The sequence below is a fragment of the Chiloscyllium plagiosum genome, chromosome 44 (genome assembly GCF_004010195.1).
Source record: "Chiloscyllium plagiosum isolate BGI_BamShark_2017 chromosome 44, ASM401019v2, whole genome shotgun sequence".
Classification (NCBI taxonomy): domain Eukaryota; kingdom Metazoa; phylum Chordata; class Chondrichthyes; order Orectolobiformes; family Hemiscylliidae; genus Chiloscyllium; species Chiloscyllium plagiosum.
In genome coordinates this window covers 13,685,367-13,705,638 of record NC_057753.1, presented here as the reverse complement: position 1 = coordinate 13,705,638, position 20,272 = coordinate 13,685,367, and the positions used below count along the sequence as shown (strand labels likewise).

At 41.3% G+C, this 20,272-nt stretch overlaps 1 gene segment (V, D, J or C); it reads left to right on the top strand.

The window, feature by feature from the left end:
* The first annotated feature begins 3,005 nt into the window (after nucleotides 1-3,005).
* On the top strand, nucleotides 3,006-4,383 carry LOC122543702. The segment is given in 2 exon segments: nucleotides 3,006-3,302; nucleotides 4,043-4,383. Coding segments are annotated over 2 exon segments (387 nt in total).
* Nucleotides 4,384-20,272: the final 15,889 nt, after the last annotated feature.

The window sequence follows — 20,272 nt, the reverse complement described above, 5'->3', positions numbered from 1 at the left end:
TGGTAGAGATGAGCTCAGTGGGGCCGGAGCATGCTGAGACAATGGGTCGGCCAGGGTGGTCAGGCTTGTGGATCTTGGGAAGGAGGTAGAACCGGGCAGTGCGGGGTTCCCGGACTATGAGTTTGGAAGCTGTGGGTGGGATATCTCCTGAGGTGATGTGGTTCAGTATGGTCTGGGAGATGATGGTTTGGTGATGGGGGGGTGGGGTCATGGTCGAGGGGGCAGTAGGAAGAGGTGTCCTCGAGTTGGCGTTTGGCTTCCCATTACCAAACTATCAACTCCCAGACCATTCACAAAATCATCACCTCTGAGTATCTCCCATCCACAGTCTCCAAACTCATAGTCTAAGAATACCACACTGTCCGATTCTACCTCTGACCCAAGATTCACACACCTGACTGCACCGGTCGCCACATTGTGTTAGCCTGCTCCAACCCCACTGAATTCACCTCTGCATAACTTGACACGGTCCTAACCCCTTAGTCCAAGAACATTCCATTTACATTCAGGACACAATCCACGCCCTTCACTTTCTCCAAGACTTTAGTTTCCCCGGCCTGAACATCTTATCTTTGCCATGAATATTCAGTCCCTGTACACATCCATCCGCCATGACAAAGTCTTCCAAGCCCTCTGTTCTCTTTTTCCTCTCACGCCGACCAAACCGGTAACATTTCACTGACACTCTCATTGAGCTGGCTTAAATGGTCCTGACCCTCAACAATTTCTCATACCCATCCTCCCACTTCCTCCAAACCATGGGCTTCCGATTGGGTCTCAGCTATTCCTGCCTCTTCGTCGGGTATGTGGAACAGTCCATCTTTCACAACTACGCTGGCACCATTCCATACCAGTTCCTCTGTTGCATTGATGACTGTATTGGCGCTACCTCTTGCTCCCATGAGGACATTGACTTCAACTTCTCAAGCACCTTCCACCTGATCTCAAATTCACCTTCACCATCTCAGATACCTCCCTCCCCTTCCTGTACCTCTCCACCTCCATCTCCTGCGACCAACTATGCATGGACATTTACTACAAAGCCACAGACTCCCACACCAACATGGAATACACCTCCTCCGACCCTTCCTCCTGTTAGAACACCATCTCTTGTTTCCAATTCCTCAGCCTACACTTCCTCTGCTCCCAGAAGAATCAATTCTACCATAGAACATACCAGATGGCCGCCTTCTTCAATGACTGCAATTTCTGCTCTGACGGAGTCGACGATGCCCTCTAGTGCATCTGCTTCACTTCACACCTCCACCCTTGGACATACCTCCATCGCAACAAGGACAGAACACCCCTGGTCCTCACCTTCCACTCCACCAACCTCCTGGTATATTACATCATCCTCTGCCACGTCTGCCAACTGCAAACAAATCCCAGCACTAAATCTATATTTTCCTGCTCACCCACATGTGCGGTTTGGAGAGACCATTCCCTCCACGACTCCCTTGTCAGATCTACGCCTCACATCAGCCTAACCATACTCCCAGCACCGTCCCCTGTCACCGCAAGAAGTGCAAAACCTGGGTACACACCTCCCCACTCACAACTATCCAAGATACTTCCACATTCGACAGAAATTTACCTGTACTTCCGCATACGTCATCTACTGTATCTGTTGCACAAGCTGTGCTCTCCTCTACATCAGGGAGACAAGCAACCAAAACGTGAATTGTTTCAGATACCATCTCTTGGACACCCGCACCAGCGAACACCATTATCCCTTGGCTGAAAACTTCAACTCCCCGTCCCAATCTCCAAGGACATGCAGGTCCTGGTTCTCCTCCGCCGCCAAACCCTAATCACCCGATTCCTGGAGGAAGAATGCCTCATCGTTCGCTTTGGGACACTGCAACCACACAGGATCAATGTGGATTTCACCAGTTTCGCCATTTCTCCTCCCCAAACTTATCCCATTCCCAAGCGTCTAAATTGGCACCGCTCTGTAACCTGTCCATCTTCCATCCCACCTATCCGCTCTACTCTCAACTCAAACCGATCACTTTTACCACCATCTTCATCGACCTATCACATTCCAGGTACCTCTCCCCTAGACCGACACCACGGACATTTATCTCTCAGCAGCACTGTACCCTCCCCTGGCCCACAACCTTCATTCCTGATGAAGAGCTTATTCTCGAAATATCGATTATCCTGCTGCTTGGATTGACCTGCTGTGTTTCTCTAGTACCACAGTGGATCTATAAGTTAACAGACAATACAAAGTCTGGTTGTGATACTTGGGATATGGACTTGGGAGAGCTCCAGCCCGAAAGAAATCAGTATTGCGTCCAGAAGGCTCACGTTATCTAAGCTAAAAATGAGGTGTTTGTTATTTTTCTAAGTTGCACTGAGCTTCACTCTTGCGTTGCAGTAAAACCTGAACCAAGGTATTGGATAGGGAACAGAGTGGTGTGTTGAATGTTCAGGATCGTTTCATTGCGAAGAGAATACAAGTGTTCTGCATAGCAGCCACACAGCCTACACTGTTTTCCCAGTGTAGAAGAGACGACATTGTGAGTAATGAATGAAGTAAACTAAATCGGATGAAGTGCAGGTAAAGCACTGCTTCACCTGGAAAATATGTTTTGGCCGTTGGATGATGAGGAGAGTGGAACTGAACGGAAAGGTGTTGCATCTTCTCTGACTGTAACCGAAGGTTTTGTGAGTCTGTGAGTGCTATTGGGGTTGAAGGAAGAGTTGGGCAGTGTGTCCCAGGGGAAATGGTCCATGCAGAAGGCTGACTAGGAGGAGGAGGGAAATGAATGTCTGGAAATCCCACGTAGAAAGTTTATCAGACCTCAACCCGTCTGTACCCTCACTCTGATTAGAGACAATAAATGAAAACGGAACTTCTCAATCTAATTTCAAAATCGAATTTCTTTTATTTACATAGTTGTTTTGATCATTTAACGCCTGAGCTTTGTTTGAAATCAATCAGAGTTTAAATTGTTTCTACATTCAGTTGGCGATCAAACTTCTCTTAAGTCAATTAAAAGCAAGCTTTCTACATTTGGTCATCCTTTTCTGAGCAACAGAGTGAGCTTCTAATATTTCTCTTTTCTAACATAAACAGGAACTTGTGGCTATCGACGTTATCAGAACGTCAGTTCAAGGTCATCCTATCGCACGACTTGCAGGAAGTGACATCAAATTAAACGTAATCCAAGCTGACAGCATTTTCTTCTTGGATGTTCGGCAGACTTTTGAGACACAAAATTTGACATCGAATTCCAAACCAGCAGTGATGTTGCTGTCCGTTCTCTCACTGACCTGCGTTGCCTCCATTGTTGGTAAGAAATTTAAAAAGAAGTTTAATTGAAGGAATAATATATTTGAGAAACAGAGTGCACGGATTTGACGAATATTAGAGCAACTTCAAAGCACGCTTCATACTTGCACGCAATTCAGGTCTCTGTCTTCCACAAAAAAATGAAGGGATACAAACTGCAAGAGAAAAGTGAGTTATACAGATGTTGCTGGAATTGAAAGTTTGACAGAAATCAACGTATCGGGTTGCGACCATTTCTCCCCTAATGGGAACACTAAAGGGTATCTAGATTGATGTCTTTACAATGGTGAAAGGATCTTATGTTCGGGTCACGAAGCAACATAGTACAGTTGAGGAGGATTCCAGATCTATACATCTAAATAAGCAAGGTTAAACGGCACAAAATTATCTAATGAGGATGTTAGGGGGAAAAGAATAACAGCTGTTTATCCGGAGAACAGGTACAATAGGTTTTTATTAGCACAAGGAGTAGTTAGAGTGACGAACAAAGATGCACTTAAAAGGAAAGCAGATAAGCAGGAGAGGAGAAAGGAATGGAGAGACCCACTATTAAAATGAGAGGGAGAAATAAGCGAGTATGCGTGTGGTTATTATGCACACAGCCATGAGGCCAACGACCTGAACGAGCTTCTTCTCCTCTAACTTCTATCTATTTAGAAGATATCATGAATTTCTAAGTTCAGTTTACCTTAATCGAACATTTAATCTTTGTTTTCTGCTTTCCCTAATCTTGTGTTCCAGATTTGAGCGATGCAGTTTCTGTTACTCAACGGTATCTTTCGTTAACGCAGACAGAGGGAAAAGATGTCACGTTAAATTGCACCTACTCTGAAGATGGTTATTACTTGTACTGGTACCGTCAGTACTCAGGCAGAGAGCCAGAGTTTGCAGTTCGGAGGCACACGGGTGGTGGTGCTGACGTGAAGGCAGATTTCGCTCAGACCCGGTTTTCTGATACCCTCCAGAAGACAGAGAAGTTGTACCAATTGACCATCTCGCAGCTTCTGCTGTCTGACACCGCCGTCTATTACTGTGCAATAAGCCTCACAGTGACAGAAAGGAGTGAAAGCCTTGTACAATAACTGCCGCATGTTTCTGGGTCACAGCTGCTGTTGTTGCGGGCTGTTTGTAGGTTACAGACTTAAGCTTCGTCTTCCTGTGAAGGATATGTCCCAGAGGACAGATCCCGTCATCAGCATTAACAATTGTTCACTTCGAATGCTGTTTCTGATTATTGCATCGTGTGAGGACCGAGTACCCTGTTGTTTATTTGGGAATGTCAAGGATCACCTCACTCAATTTCATTGAGAATAAAATATGTGCAGTTGACCTGGCACTAACCATTTCCGTGTACCGCCCTTTTTGAAATGAAATGGAACAAATAATTTTCAATGTGAAATTGCTTAATGGGGACTAGAAAGCAGTCACCCATGTGAGAAGAATCTTAATATTTAAACAAACCCAATTGAACAACTATTAAAATACAAACAATAAAGGTTACATTCTACAACGTAACAAGGTAAAAGGGCGTTATTTTCAGGATATAATGAGAGGATAAGAACAATGATATTGACAGCAATAATCTGGAAGGACAGGCGTGGGGTTCTCTTGGAATACCTGGTCGGAAAACCGAGGGAATATAAAAGCCTTTTTTTTAAATGTACTAATTGTGCAGAACATTGGAAGGACGTTTAGATATCTGCACTCACCAGGTAAGGCTGAATTAATAATTGAATAACAATAATTATTTCATTTTTTCCTCTTATCTATCCGGTGAATCTTTCCTGTTTCAGTTAAATTTTCAGGAATGACTGGAAAAGAGTCAGGTCAGATATTTTTGGAGTCTAGTCTTTCACAAACCTTTTGAGGTATAAAATAGCATAAAATCCCGAATCACATTTTATGACCTGTCCTACCCGTCCATCGTTCTTCCCACTCCCACCACCCTCTCGGCTCACAGCCTCATTCCTGAAGAAGGGCTCTTGCCTGAAACGTCGATTTTTTCCTGGTCCTCGGATGCTGCCTGGCCTGCTGTGCTTTTTCAGCTTCCTCGACTCTAATCTCCAGCCTCGGCCATCCTCACGTTCACCTACGTTGTCAGACAGCTCAGCTCACCTATAGTAAAGTTCCCCTCATATTTGGAAACATCCATCGATGCAGAAAATCGAGCACGAATGCAGTTTGCTGTAACAGCATTCCCATATTTAAATATGTCGATGAAGAGTATTGCATCAGTTAGCCGACTCCTAGCGGCACACTTCCAAGGGGTCTTTTACTGAATGAATACTCACCACATATCTTTAGAACTGTGTCACTGTAACCAGCTCCTGTGATATCATATGTGCACAAGTAATATCTAAGGAAATATAGAAAGAAAATTATATCAAAATAACGATGATAATCAATGTTATGTAGTTAAAGCTTATATTGCAAGATCAAGAAACACAGTTGAACAGATGATTGTCATAACCATGTTCCCTAGAAGTGATCATAATACAACATACGAACTTACCATTTAAAGGAGTTGCAGCAAAACGAATAATAAAAGCCAATATGTTTTTTTAGAGCGGATGGTGAATGGAACAAGGGATCGAAGCTGAATTGCTTCATTTAAGAATCAATGATGTGTCATGTCCAGTCTCCATGCTAATTGGTTCATTTCTGACACAGTCACCCAATCGCCTTTCAGCTCCATTGTACTCCAATTCTAGAGACCAACATGTTGGCTATGTGTGCCCCTAATGGGAGCTGGAGGAGTCAATTTAGCCTGTCGAAATTTCCGCACCGGAAAATGAAATCATGGTTGACTTGCCTCACTGCGAAAAGAATCCTCAAACAACTCCTGCCCTTTAGGACTCACTAATCTATCAGCATTGTCTGAAATATATTCAGTACAGTGGCTGAAATATTTTCTGATGACAGAATTAAGCTTGAAATGAGCATTAATTTGAATTGTTTTATATAGAGTAACTCTGGGTCACTCATATTTAATGTTGGGGTACCAGTGTTACCCTCTGTCATTAATTGTGCTGCTCACTGATCAGGAAAAACCCACATAATCCTTTCAAAGAAATGTACTGAAGTGTCAGTATGTGATAAGCTGTAATGAGCAGACATCAATGGGTAGCAGCTGTCACCAAGAAACCTGAGGCATTTCTTCTACGAGGATTTCACACGTTTCCAGCACTGAATTGTACAGTTAGAGATCATGTGGTCACTCTGCAGTAGCTCCGATATGATTAATTGATACAACCCATCTGCTTGCTGGAAAGCATGAGTGCTTTAACCTGAGCGAAACCCGCCTTAAATTCAGCAGCACCGCTCGTGCGCCTCCAGCATGCGACCTCAGACTCTGTGACTGGTGACTGAACATGCAAAACAAGGCATCAGCGTTACCAGTGTACATGCAGTTCAAAGTGACATATTCTCCCTCTGTCTGTGTGAGCGAGAGCTCAATCTGATTGACATGAACTGCATCGATCAGGTCAGGAACAAGAGAGGAGGAAATGGAAATCCAGAAATTAAACGTTCGGTCGATTCAAGTTGAAGATGGAAGTTCATGGGTTACCAATAACAATTGAACGCAGAAAACATCTCATTAGGACCATCCAGTCTGTGTCCGTGCGTACAATAACCACAAGCATCATACCTATTTCATCGCTCATTCTACCTACAAATCAGTCCATCCTTTTCTCCCTCCCAAGGTTTTTTCTTGTCTTCTTTTAAATGCATCTTTGTTGCTCTCTCCAAACACTCCTGGTGGTGATGACATGCTCGTTCTACTTGTTCTCAGCTAAATAATGAATGATGATGAACTAATTAAGCAAATTCAATATTGTTTTGTTACCATTGCTGGAATATGAGCCACGATTATTCACTCACTTTGCCTGCATTACTTGCTTAAATGGATAACCACGATTGCACTTGTTCACCAATTAAATGATGAATCGTGACTAAATTGAACTTCTTTTATTACTATGGTTGAAATATGAGTCAGGATTATTCAGGCAATTTGTCAGGATTACTTGCTTGAGAGTATAACTACGATGTTATGTAATCCATAGCCAATTAGGTGAAATCACAGACACGATGACAGAGCTCCCACTTGTGGTGATGAGAGAAACATGACTTGTCTCTGCAAAATTACTGAATTTTCAAATCATTGAAAGAGGTTAGTGTCTGGTTCCGCAAATTATTTTTATTATTATTAATAGTAGATTAGATTTGATTACATTACAGTGTGGAAATAGGCCCTTGAGCCCAACAAGTCCACACCGACCTGCCGAAACGCAACCCACCCATGTCCCTACATTTATCCCTTACCTAACACTACGGGCAATTTAGCATGGCCAATTCACCTGACCTGCACATCTTTGGACTGTGGGAGGAAACCGGAGCAAACCCGGAAGAAACCCACGCAGACACGGGGAGAATGCGCAAACTCCACACAGTCAGTTGCCTGAGGCGGGAATTGAACCCGGGTCTCTGGCGCTGTGAGGCAGCAGTTCTAACCACTGCGCCACCGTGCCGCCCCAAATTCGAATTGTTACTATCATCATCATCATCATCATCATCATCATCATCATCATCATCATCATCATCATCATCATCATCACACATCTTAATGCAGATGCACAATTGCTCGGAAAAATATCAATTTGTTCTGTTTTCCACCTTCTTCTGTTTATTTATTTTCAATATCCCAAACTGATCCTTCCAACCAAAGTAGAACCGCAGTGGTCACCACAATTTCCACATGTTCACACAAATCAAGGCGATAGATGTGATCCTAGTTGTTATGTTCAATGTTTTTCATTCCAGTTGAAACTTACCCAAGCACAGTGGGTTGTGACTTCTATGTCAATTATAACAGCTCACATGATTTGACTTCTGTGTCGAAAAGTGAAGCATCAGTCGCCGGAAACTGCAGATCGTCGATTTAGCAAAGGGTGTCAGAAATTCCTGGGTAGAGGACAAAATAGAATTACGCAGAAATGTTCAGTTTCCATTGAACAGCAAGTTTGATTAACTGCGAACTGCAGTTTGGAAGGATGCAGATGCTGGCAGCCAGAGTCCATAAGATGTGGAAATGGGACGAGACATCAGGTCAGACAGCATCAGGGAAGCCGGAAAAACTACATTGCATGTCGGGACCCTTCATCTTGACTGATGAAACGTGGAAAATACGACGTGCATCCAGGATAAATGCTACTAGAAAACAGAACTAATGCTTTTATCAATCACTCAAGTGTTAGTAACTAACTAAAGTACTTTCCCAGAACTTTACCCGCGAGCTGCAAGGACGGGGCCAAAACTGGCAAGCACTAGACCTGTTAGTTATCATTGCATTTCGACAAAAAAAAATCTCGAAGCACAATTTGTGCTACTCGGAGAAAATCTAAAATTGTTGGTAGCATGTCAGATTGCCTAGCATGGAGATGAAACGTCTGAGAGCAAACTCACCAGCTCAGCAAGCAAACCAACAACTTGATCCACAACCTGAGCTACAAATCTTCTGCAAACTCTTAATATCAAACATTGTTTAAGAGCAATCTCAAGCAGTCTGATTCACAGGTTGTCTGCAGCTTTGACGTTCGCTCCTTTTTTTGACATATTTCCAAGAGAGACACGGTCTTATTGAGAGTCACCGTCACGCGCATTTTCCTGGTGTCATGTAGTAGTCTCTACCATAGAAATACACAAAGCTTTTTGGCACTATATTTGTGGAGGTGGAATGTACTTTATCTGATTTCAGAAGGATTCAGTGTGAGGTGCCATTTTCTCCCTGGAGAAAGGAAACGTATACCTGTAAGTCAGGAAAACGGGTAGCACAAAGTAGAGTTCCCACCCCAAAAGTATTCAACAGAAATAGCAATGAACTGGCATCCATTACATCCATTGACGCCACTGCCATCTGTCCTGACACTAAACTCATTCTTATGCATCTTGCATAAAATTTTTAACATAAAGTTGGAACGCCCATGGTGTTTCAAGTTAAAAGCAATTTTCACAGATTAATTTTCGCTGGGACACCATAATGATCAGAAGCAAGCCCTTTGGTTTATTTTACGAAGAAGGTTCGATGTCTCAGTGCATCCCACATTGAACGCCAACGTTTTTGCTAATCCCCAGATCTGGGTTCTTGTTTTCTTTTATCTCGTGAAGGAATTGACAAAGGATTAGTTTCTCGTGCCTGGGGTGAATCAACGCCCAGTTTGAGAATGCAGCTCACCAACGTTTTCTTTAGGGGAAATATAAGTAGACAATAAGTGCTGCCATAGTTAGTGTTGTCTGTATCCCATGAACTATTTCTATAAATCATACTGGAACCATCTCAGAATTCTTGCGTAAAACAATCAAGATACAAAATCAACCAAGAGTCAACAGCACTGCTCTTTTTATTAAAATAGTTCCAATTGAATTAAAATATCAAACAGTCTAAATGTGTCTCTGAAGCTCAGCATAAGGCATAAAGTTGAGATTTTGTCGAATAGCACCGATAAAGCTTTAAATCATATAATTCCCAACTGAATGTAATAAATATATTTACTGACGGAATATTTCTGAAGCAAGATGCTGGCAAGTGGCAAGCACTGTTAACCTGGCCATTTCAAAAACGTCCATTATTTTCTCTACATTAGAGGACACAGTGTTTCTGTTGTCAACATCTGACATTAAGTTTCAACGCAACTTTTCTGTTCCAACTTTGCTCCTAAAATGGTTCGAAACTGAGGACTGCTCAATGCAGAATTTCTGTCTGCAAGCACCCAACAACATGATGGATTTCGACAATTAGAAGGGATGCCACTTTTCCACAATTGAAGAAAGGCCTAGTTGTATTGGTGGCAATTCCGACGAGGTTCACTAAATTGATTCTAGACATGATGGGGTTGTCTTATGAAAGAAAGATTGTTTCTAAAATGTAATGGAATACACCCACTGGCCTGTACGAGGGCAGCTCCAACAACACTTGCGAAGTTCGACACCATCCAGGTCAAAGGACAATTATTGATTGTCAGGACTTCTGCAAGTATCCACTCCCTTCAGCGCCGATGCTGAGAAGCAATAGTATGCATTATCTACAAGATATGCATTGCAGAAATTTGCCTTAGACATATTCTTAGACAACACCTTCCAAATCCACGACCACATGTGTTAAGAAGGGAAAGGACAGCAGATAATGGGATTACCAACACACAAAAGTTCCCATCTGAGTCATTCACCATCCTGAATTGAAAACACATCGCAGTTCCTTCATTGTCGCTTGGTCAGAGCGTGAAAATCCTTCGCTAGCGGCATTGTTGGTCTACCTACAGCACAAGCATTGCCGTGGTTTAAGAAGGCCACCTTCACTACCTCCTTCTGGAGGACAACCTTTTTGGATTGGCAATGAGTTACCTCCAATGAAAACACATCCCTCCTCAGCTAAGGACCAAATACTCAATGTTCGAGCTGTGGTCTCGCTGATGCCTTGCATCGTTGAAGAAAAGTCTTGCAGTTACTGCGACAGATGGGCTGCTCAACGGCAAATGGAATTCAATTTGGATAAGTCTGCGGTTGTGCCCTTTGGTACGACAAACAAGGCAAGGGAATCAATAATGAATGGTAATAGCCCATGAAAGTACCGTGGATCAGGGGTATCTCAGTGCGCATGTGCACCAAGACCTAAGGGAATGGTTAAGAATGCAGATGGAATTCATAGCTTTGTGAGTCATGGTGAAATTATAAATGCATAAATCGAGTATAGAGAGATGAACTTTCAACTTGGTGAAAAGATCAGTGGCCGGGGGCATAAATCCAAAGTGAAACGCAACTGGTTTAGAGGGATGTGAGGAAATGTATTTTCATCGACAGGATGGGGGAGAATCTAGAATTAACTGCCTTTAATGGAATTAGAGGCAGACACACCCATTTAGATGTGCTCTTGCTGCACCAAGGTACACATGCGAGAATAGTTAGTTTTTCTGACCAGCGTTTATTCGATTTGGATAAAATTATTTTTAATTAGAGAGAGAAAGAAAAAAAACGAAGGTAGAGGTTTAAAATAAGGATCATCATCTCTCAGGCGAGGTGAGAGGTTAAGAAGGCGAGTCATTCATGGTAACCTAAGCTGGTCTATGAATTGAACTCACACGTTTGTCATCAATTTGCATTGCAAACCAGCCAACCAGCCACCTGAACGCACCAATCCCCCGAGAATAAGAACACTACATTAATTTATTGAATTAACTGCGTTTTCAAGATATATGGTCAGAGAAATGAAGAAGGGACTTTGATAGCTATGGCACGTTCTGAGAAGATACGAAATGAAGCATGACTTCTTGCATTTCTGTATAATTCGGTTGGATCATCAAATATTTGAAGTTATTTTATTTTTACATAATTATTTGGAAGCCAAGAACTTGAAAATTGCGTGAAAAAAGAAACAAGATCAGCAGATATATGGTATTCAGTGACTAGGATCTGATATAGATTTTCCACTGTACAAATAATTTTGCAGCATTTCTTAAGATAGCACATAATTTACGGTTTTGGAAGGTTGAGCCCACAGATGATTGCCAATAATGCTGCTTATATCCATACTGTACAGAAGGACGCGTGTTAATCTCGGCGTGTGTGGCAGGTGTTGGAAAGACAAAGAAAGAAAGAAAGAAAGGAAGAAAGAAAGAAAGAAAGAAAGAAAGAGAGAGAGAAAGAAAGAAAGAAAGAAAGAAAGAAAGAAAGAAAGAAAGAAAGAAAGAAAGAAAGAAAGAAAGAAAGAAAGAAAGAAAGAAAGAAAGAAAGAAAGAAAGAAAGAAAGAAAGAAAGAAAGAAAGAAAGAAAGAAAGAAAGAAAGAAAGAAAGAAAGAAAGAAAGAAAGAAAGAAAGAAAAGAAATAGAGAGCAAGGAAGACAGAGAGAGAGAGAGAAAGAAAGAAATAAAGAAAGAAGCTTTAAATGGTACCTAAAAGTGGCAAATATCGGAAAAGAACCTGAAGATATCTCTCCTTGTTCCTTTCTTTTCCGAAATAGCGACATTGTGAGATCATAATTCTATTTAAGGCATTGACACAAACAACAAACTTGTTATTTCTGGTTCTAGAGAGCGAGTGCTGCGATGTACCAATCTGAAATAAGCATTGCACAGTCTGTTTTACTGTCGAGTGAAGGCATTTCAGCATCTTCAACTTATCTCCAAACTTTTTTCTGGGCTATTGCATAGATGAAGACATTATTGCAGGAACACAGAAACTGCAGCATGATTTTTTTGTTTCTTGAACGATATACTGAGTGTCATTGAAATCCAAGCTGGTGACATATGTCTTACAGTCAGGACATTGAGCAACGAAATGAGGAAGAAAGGGAGATGGGGACTGGGATGTGATCCAGCCAGTCATCTGCCTGCCAGATGAGCGAAGTGTAGAAACTGGATTTGATCACACAGAACCGCAGCACCCTGTCCACAGTGCACAAACGTTTGAAGACGATGTAGAAAGGAACATTCTTGATGCAGTTCAAGAAGCAGACCATTCCTATAACTAGCGATCAGTTTTCTCGGTGCAGTATCTGGTCTTGAGGCTTTGGCAGCAGATGGGCACAGAATGGCCAATGGTAAAGACAACAGTCAGCCAGACCTAGCCATCCCTCATTACATAGGCCTGCACAAAGGTGTTGTGGAGAGTACACTGTTCCGAAAATAAATGTTTCCAATCCGGTTTAGGATGATAACACTGATGTTACTAAACACATCAGTTGTCCCTATTGCCACGAGGTGCTAGGTGACTCACTGGGAGAGACCATAATGACACAGGCTTAGATTATGATCACCACGAAACTCGCTGCAAATGGGGATTTGGATATAAATGATTCCAAATCCCAACTGCAGTTTCCTTTACTTCATTTTGGAAGTCCCTTCAACTGTTTCTTTCCCATCTATTCATTAACTGTTTTAAATCCCTTGGTAATTGATGGTATCGAATAGTGTATTATTTGTTTGAGAATACCTAATGCATTTCAATCAACCTCTCTTAAAAATTATACTCTCCAGTGTGATGGTAGTCTACTTTCATACAAGCCCTACGTATGGAACAGTCCATTCTGCCCGCCAATTCCAACCTGATAAACGCTTCCCATCCACTCACACCACCCAAATCTATCCCTGTAACCCTGCCTTTCCCATGGTTAATCCATCTCGGCTACACACTGCTAAGCACTATGGTCAATTTAGCATGGCCAATCTACTCCTAATCTGCACATCGTTGATATGTGGGAGGAAAACCAGAGCACAGAGTAAGCCATGCAAGCACGAGGAGAATGTGCAAACTCCACGCAGACAGTCGCCCAAGGGTGGGTTTGAACCTGGGTCGCTGGTGCTGCCAAGTAGCAGTGCTAAACATTGAGCCATCATGCTGCCTTGAAGGGATACCTTGTTCTGTGTAATTTCTCTTAGAGACTGGTGTTGTCACAATGTGCTAGAATGGCTGTTTCAGAAGCAGTGGGTAAATAACTTGGAATTTCTTGAGCGTTTCTTTATTGAATAGTCGAAGGAAATATGAGTGGCTGAAGTCAGGCTCACGCAGTCCTACGATTTTAGTTTTGCTTTCAGTTGGGATTTGGAGTTGGCTGTTGAAGCTGATTGATACAGTTCTCTCTCTCTGTCTCTGTCACGTGCTCTCTTTATTCTGGTAGATTCAGTATTACTTTCTCCTGGACTGGAGAGAGCACGTGAGGAAAGTGTGTTCTGCTGTTTTGCCTTTGCCTAGTTTTCATTTATGGGATACTGCTGTACACGACCGGTTAATGATTACTGCTTAAATAATAAATTATTTTATTAAGTTTGTCCATAGAGTTAAAGTTATGCCAATTCTCTCTTTCCTGTTTCACTCTTGCTGTGTAGTTAGAATACAGTACGCTTTGCTTAAAGCCTAGTGGTGGAGAAATTAAATTACATCTGGAACACAACGTCTTGCAGTTGCTTTTGTTTAAATAAAAAGTTAAGTGCTAGGCTATTTCCTTAAAATAATTCGAAGGTGTTTGGCACGGTCCACAGCACTAGTCGCTGAGTCAATCCTCCACGCATTCAGTTTAATGTCAACTGGAGCATTTCTTGACCAACTCCTTATTTATCGATCCATCCACTAACAGTTTGTCCGGATCGTCTCGTTTTCTGACAACGTTTCAGTTTGCAAAAAACATTTACTCTTAGAATTGCCCAAATAGCTCCATAGTTTTGGCACCTATACAAAGCCCAGGGATCAGAGTGAACATCCAGTTATGTCCCTCCGTATAGCTCTGATACAAATCATTGTACAGCGCTGTTGTTTTGTGTTTTGCTGTTTGCCACATTAACAATACCAATGATTCCAATGAACCTTAATGTCTTCATATGTCCACACGTCTTCACCACGTTCTTTCTGATCTAACACATCGATCAAACTTGTGTTCATCTGCCTTGATATTTCCTTATTTCATCTGGTATCAAACAGTCTGACCATATACACTGCACAAGCTGAGGAAACAAATGTTACTTGCATATTTGCAACTGCTAAGTAGGAATGAGCAAAAAATTGAACTGTCGGTCGCTACCACATGCCACTCAACATTAAGAACTACTATCAGCAAATATAAAATCCAAATGTAAAAGACCTATCATCACAGAACACAATATGTAACCGATTTAAAATATTGCACCTTCGTTGAATTTGTTCAAACGTTTCCGTTATTAATTCTGAAGATCACATTAACAACAAGGGCTGCTCAGTGGGATCTCGCTCTGCTGCAACAATTACATTCATCTTAATGTCTCACTCTAGATTTCTATACTCACTACATATATTTTATACGGTAACACAGCTATTCTAATAATAGTACTAAACAATTCATTTTGCAAAATAATTATAAAATCAGTGCTTGAAAATTCCATTTTACTACATTGTCATATGTAATGATGATAAGCATTACAAAAACACAAGAATATTTCAATAAGTTAGAGTAAAACATAATGATCAGTAACATGACAAATTAAGATTCAATATATTACAATACATATTTCATCAACGTAAAAACGTGCAGAATGGTAAGTTTGTAACTTTTTAATACTCCATGATGAAAGTGCAAAGATTGCACTCTAATCCAGCAAATACTGCATAATGTGGTATTATCAATTTCATAATATTGTAACACATGTAAAGTTCATTATGCTCAGACACCTCTGATTATTCACAATATTCAACCCATTCTGCAAGGGAAGATACAAAATATCTGAAGGTTTAGAAAAGCTAGATAACTTACTTGGGATCCATGACTTACCAGGCGCACCAATAGCAGTGAGAATCGGATAGCAAACAGTAAAGACTTGGCCATCTTTTGGGAAAAATAAGGAATTACTGATGCTATAGAATTTAACTCAGCGAACCTGTCAAATCCTCCTTTATTTATTCCGAGTCAGATCCCCCAGAGGTAGAAATGAGTTAAAATCCATATCTTCGATGCAGTTCACTGAACAGATTAACTCATGGTTTTATAACATCTGTTTGCAACTTCAAGGATGGCAATGATTCCATTATGGACTTCTCATCCTTCTGACTTTAGACACTGCGGAAAACCCAACCCAACTGTCTCCATCATGTGGTGTCCCCAATGGTATATACTAAGCTTAGTTCCATCATATGACCTAAAATCTTAGCCTTGCATCATTTCTCTTACTTCTCAATTATGCAGTGCTTTTAGGTGTCACATTTATTTGTGCACTTTGTTTGTTATTAAGCGTTCTATATCAATTCCTTTCATGACACGTATTTTTAAAATAGATTTCCCACAGAAATAGCTGAACCCACTATGAGCTTGCATAGAAGGTCACCTGAGGTGAGAGATTCACTTGAAAATTATTGCTCGTGTGGATACTGCATATTGCTTCATTTGTTCAGCTAAACCTAAAATGCACAAAGGACTTCCAAATGTTTTCATACCGATGTTCTGATGCAAACCATTTATCATCGTTGAAGTTAATGTCGTTAGAAACGCAAAGTGCAGTCTAGTACATTTAAATCAGAGGGGGAGTTCATTCTACATGGATATTATATGTATACTCTTCGATTTTGCCACTGGACGGTCTTCAATTGCAATGACTTTGTCAGGTACTGTACTGAGGAACGCTATCCGTGTCTGAGGCATCATCCTTCTGAACAAACGTTGCAACTTTAACCCATTAGCATGTTCAAGCAGATGGTCAGAACTGTCTGTACTATTGGAAGAAGAGCGAGGGGTGGGACACTCGGCGTGGGGTCATTGCTAGATGATTCTGCTGGCATCGTAAGCCTGTGTTCCGTCATCAGAAAACACTCAGTAGAAGCACATCGGCTAAGTTTCCAATTAAATGCTTTAGTGACTGCAAACTGAACAGGCCTACATCCATCCTCCGTTCCTGAAAGTCAAATTTTAAAAAGGAGTAATTGTGACATCAATCTCACAGAACTGGTTAAACGACAGCTCCTTCTTTGAACCTCCCCCTCAGAAAACATATAGCTATGACATGGTTATGTGCAGCTCACCAATGATATCCCAGGCACAGCCATGTTCAAATAAACTCGAGAACCTCTGAGGTATTTCAGCGCTGCGAACCTTCAAATGCCAATTCCATGAACCCTCATACCAGAAAATAAAATGATAGAAATCCTTTTTTTTTAATCCTTGGTGTCTGTTTACAATATGAGTGTACTCAAATCTGGTGAGAATATGTGAATGTAATATAAAGCAGTCCGATTCCAGTGAGCTTCGTGCTTGTTTATTTAGCGATGTTGTTTCAGTTCATCTATTTAGTGGTAACCATGAAGCGCTTTCTCTCTCTCTCTCTCTCTCTCTTGAATTTCTAGACGTTTTTGGTTAGTCAGTAACACAGAGTCCGGCAGCAGTTACCAGAAAGGAGTACTAATCTCCCACTATTACCTATGCTCGCTTTGGCGCTGTATTTCATTATTTTCGAAGTGGTTATTTTTTCAGCCTAACAGTGAGCAGTCCACGGTGTCAGCACATCTCCATTGAAGTTCGAATGTCTGTAAGGACCAATAGAACAGAAAATACTCTTTCGCTCGTAATTCGAGACATAAAACTTGAAGACACCACCATCTACTTCTGTGAAGTGAAGTACACGTCTAAGCATTTCATCGGCTTGATGATGTGCAATACACAATCGCAACTTGATGCTGCAGACCGCAACGACGAAACACTGATGGCAGCATCCCTTCATTCCAAATGAATTTCGAGGCAATTTGCTCTTCTTTGTCATACTGCTGGTCCATTTTCCTCAGCTTTAATGATCTGTCCAATTCTAGCTGGCATTCCTGAACTACCTCATTAATATCAATAAGTCTCACAGACAACCACTTGGGTGGATATAATCTGCGAATCAGTGAATATTGTTTATTTATCTAAATCTGTTTAAATAGCCATAAAGAGTTAAGTACGAGGCTGTGTTTTCCCATTGAATTGAAGGATCGGCAGTATTTGAATCAGGATAACTGAAAGCTGAATCACCGCAGTTGTTTCATAAACATGTGACTAGATCTGCAAAGATGGAGATAGTAACAGCCGCTGAGTATCCTCATATCTCATTATAGAGTCATAGAGATGTACAGCATGGAAACAGACCCTTCGGTCCAACCCACTTTCAAGGAGCTATGAACCTGCACTCCAAGGTCTCTTTGCTCAGTACACTCCCCAGGATCTTACCATTAAGTGCATAAGTCCTGCTAAGATCAGTAGCATCTCTATAGTACTTGAATTAACTCAAACACATATTTTAAGGAGAACATTAGACTGTCGTTTCAGCTTCGGAAAAGTAATATTATATCAGTTTCAATTGCAGATGAGAATCTGATTAAACAATATTGGCCACAGAACAGGCAGTTTGCAATTGGAAATAGATTAACCTGTTCTTTATTTTAATTTGTTTTCCCAGGGCACTAAGAAGAAGGGATTGTCATTTACATACTATCCTTTCCTTTTCCATAAGCCCGTAAGACAGAGGAACAGAAATTGGTCACTCAGCCTATCGAGTCTCCTCTGTCATTCAATTCCATCATGGCTGATCCGATAAGCCTCAAATCACCTTTCCTGTCGTCTGCACACAACCTGTAGTTCTCTTAATGATTAAAATCTGTCCATAACAGCCTTGAATATACTAAATGATGCCATGGCTCTATGATAAAGCGTTTCACTACACATCATTCAAATTTCCCATCATTTCTGCCTTAAACAGCTGACCACTTGTTCCAAGCCTGTCTCACAAGGGGAAACATCCTACCCTGTCAAATTATAGATCATGATATGCATATATGTTTCTTACATAAGTATTTTATATATTTCAGTAAGGTCACTTCTCAATCTTTTAAAGGTCAATGAGCACAGAATCAAGCTGTGTGACATCTTCTCATATGGGAGTCGCCCCATAGCCAAGACCAACCTAAGTAACTATCTCCGGATAGTTTCAAATGTAAATGTATCTTTCATTTTATAAAAAGGTCAAAACTGCTTACTGTATGCCGTGGTGGTTGGATTCACGTTTTTTTTTTCAAGCCAATCCTGAACTAATCGAAGCTTCAAGATGATTTTGATAATATGAGCAAATAATGTGTTGTACAACATGCCAGTTTGTGAACTTATACATTTCGATATGAAAAGTAAAACTAAATTAGAGTGTTACTACAATGTTATCATACTGAGAAGGATGCCTGCACAAAGGGATATAGGTTCCCATGTACCCCAGTCATTGAGAGTGTGAAGGCAAGTGTAGCAAGCAATTTAGGAATGTAAATGTTGACCTTGATTTCAAGACGACGTGTTCAGAAGTAGAGAATTCCTACTGCAATTATTCAGACCACATTTGTTATGTTGCGTGCAGTTTTGGTGCCCCAAACAATTAAGATTAGATTTCCCACAGTGTGGAAACAGGCCCTTCGGCCCAATCATCCCACACCGACCCTCCGAAGAGTAACCCACCCAGACCCATTTCCCTCTGACTACTTAACCTAACACTATGGGCAATTTAGACGCCAATCCACCTGACCTGCACACCTTTGGATTGTGGGAGGAAACCGGTGCACCCAAAGGAAACCCATGCAGAACCTGGGACTCTGGTGCTGTGAGGCAGCAGTGTTAACCACTGAGCCACCATGCTGCTCATTAAGTGATATGCTTTACGGAAAGGCTTGCAGTGGTGTTCATTCGACTGATGCAGCAATAACAGTACTGTGCAACGAGGTTTGACTGAGCCTGCATTAATTCGAATTTAGAAAGGTGAGAAGGGATCTGATTGCAACACAAAATATGAACAGGGGTGGACAGAGTAAATAGAGGTTGAATGTTTTTTCTCGTTAGGGAATCCAAAACTAAGGAACACAGACTCAGGAAAAGGTCTGAGATGAGGAAAACTATCTTCCCCAAAAGATTATGAACTCCTGGAATTTCTTTATCATTGAAGATTTTGAATGGCAGGTCACTGATCAGATTGAAGAAAGGCAGCATTTTAAAAATTATTTTAAAGCCTCCATGGAATTCGATCGAAGTGGGAATGCAGCATTGAAATAGACAATCCTCTATAATAACATCGAATTTTGAAATAGGCTAAAGGCAATACATGGCATACTCCTGCTCCTAATTTCTGCATTTATGTGTATTCGATGGCTTTCCATTGGTGTGAGAGTAGGAAAACTGCCGAATTTCCACGAGGGTATATAACGTCCTGCCATTTGGATAACAGGAGCAGCTAAAAATAATGCGTTCCTGGTCACCTTTGACAAACCAAAACGAGCGTAAGCAGCAGACAGACACAAAGCTGGAGGGAGAGTCATAGAGTCAAAGAGATATACAGCATATAAACAGACCCTTGAGTCCAACTAGTCCATGCTGACAAGGTATCCAAACATAATCTAGTCCCAGTTGCCAGTACCTGGACCATATCCTTTGTAACCACACAGGGTAAGCCCGCATATCTCCC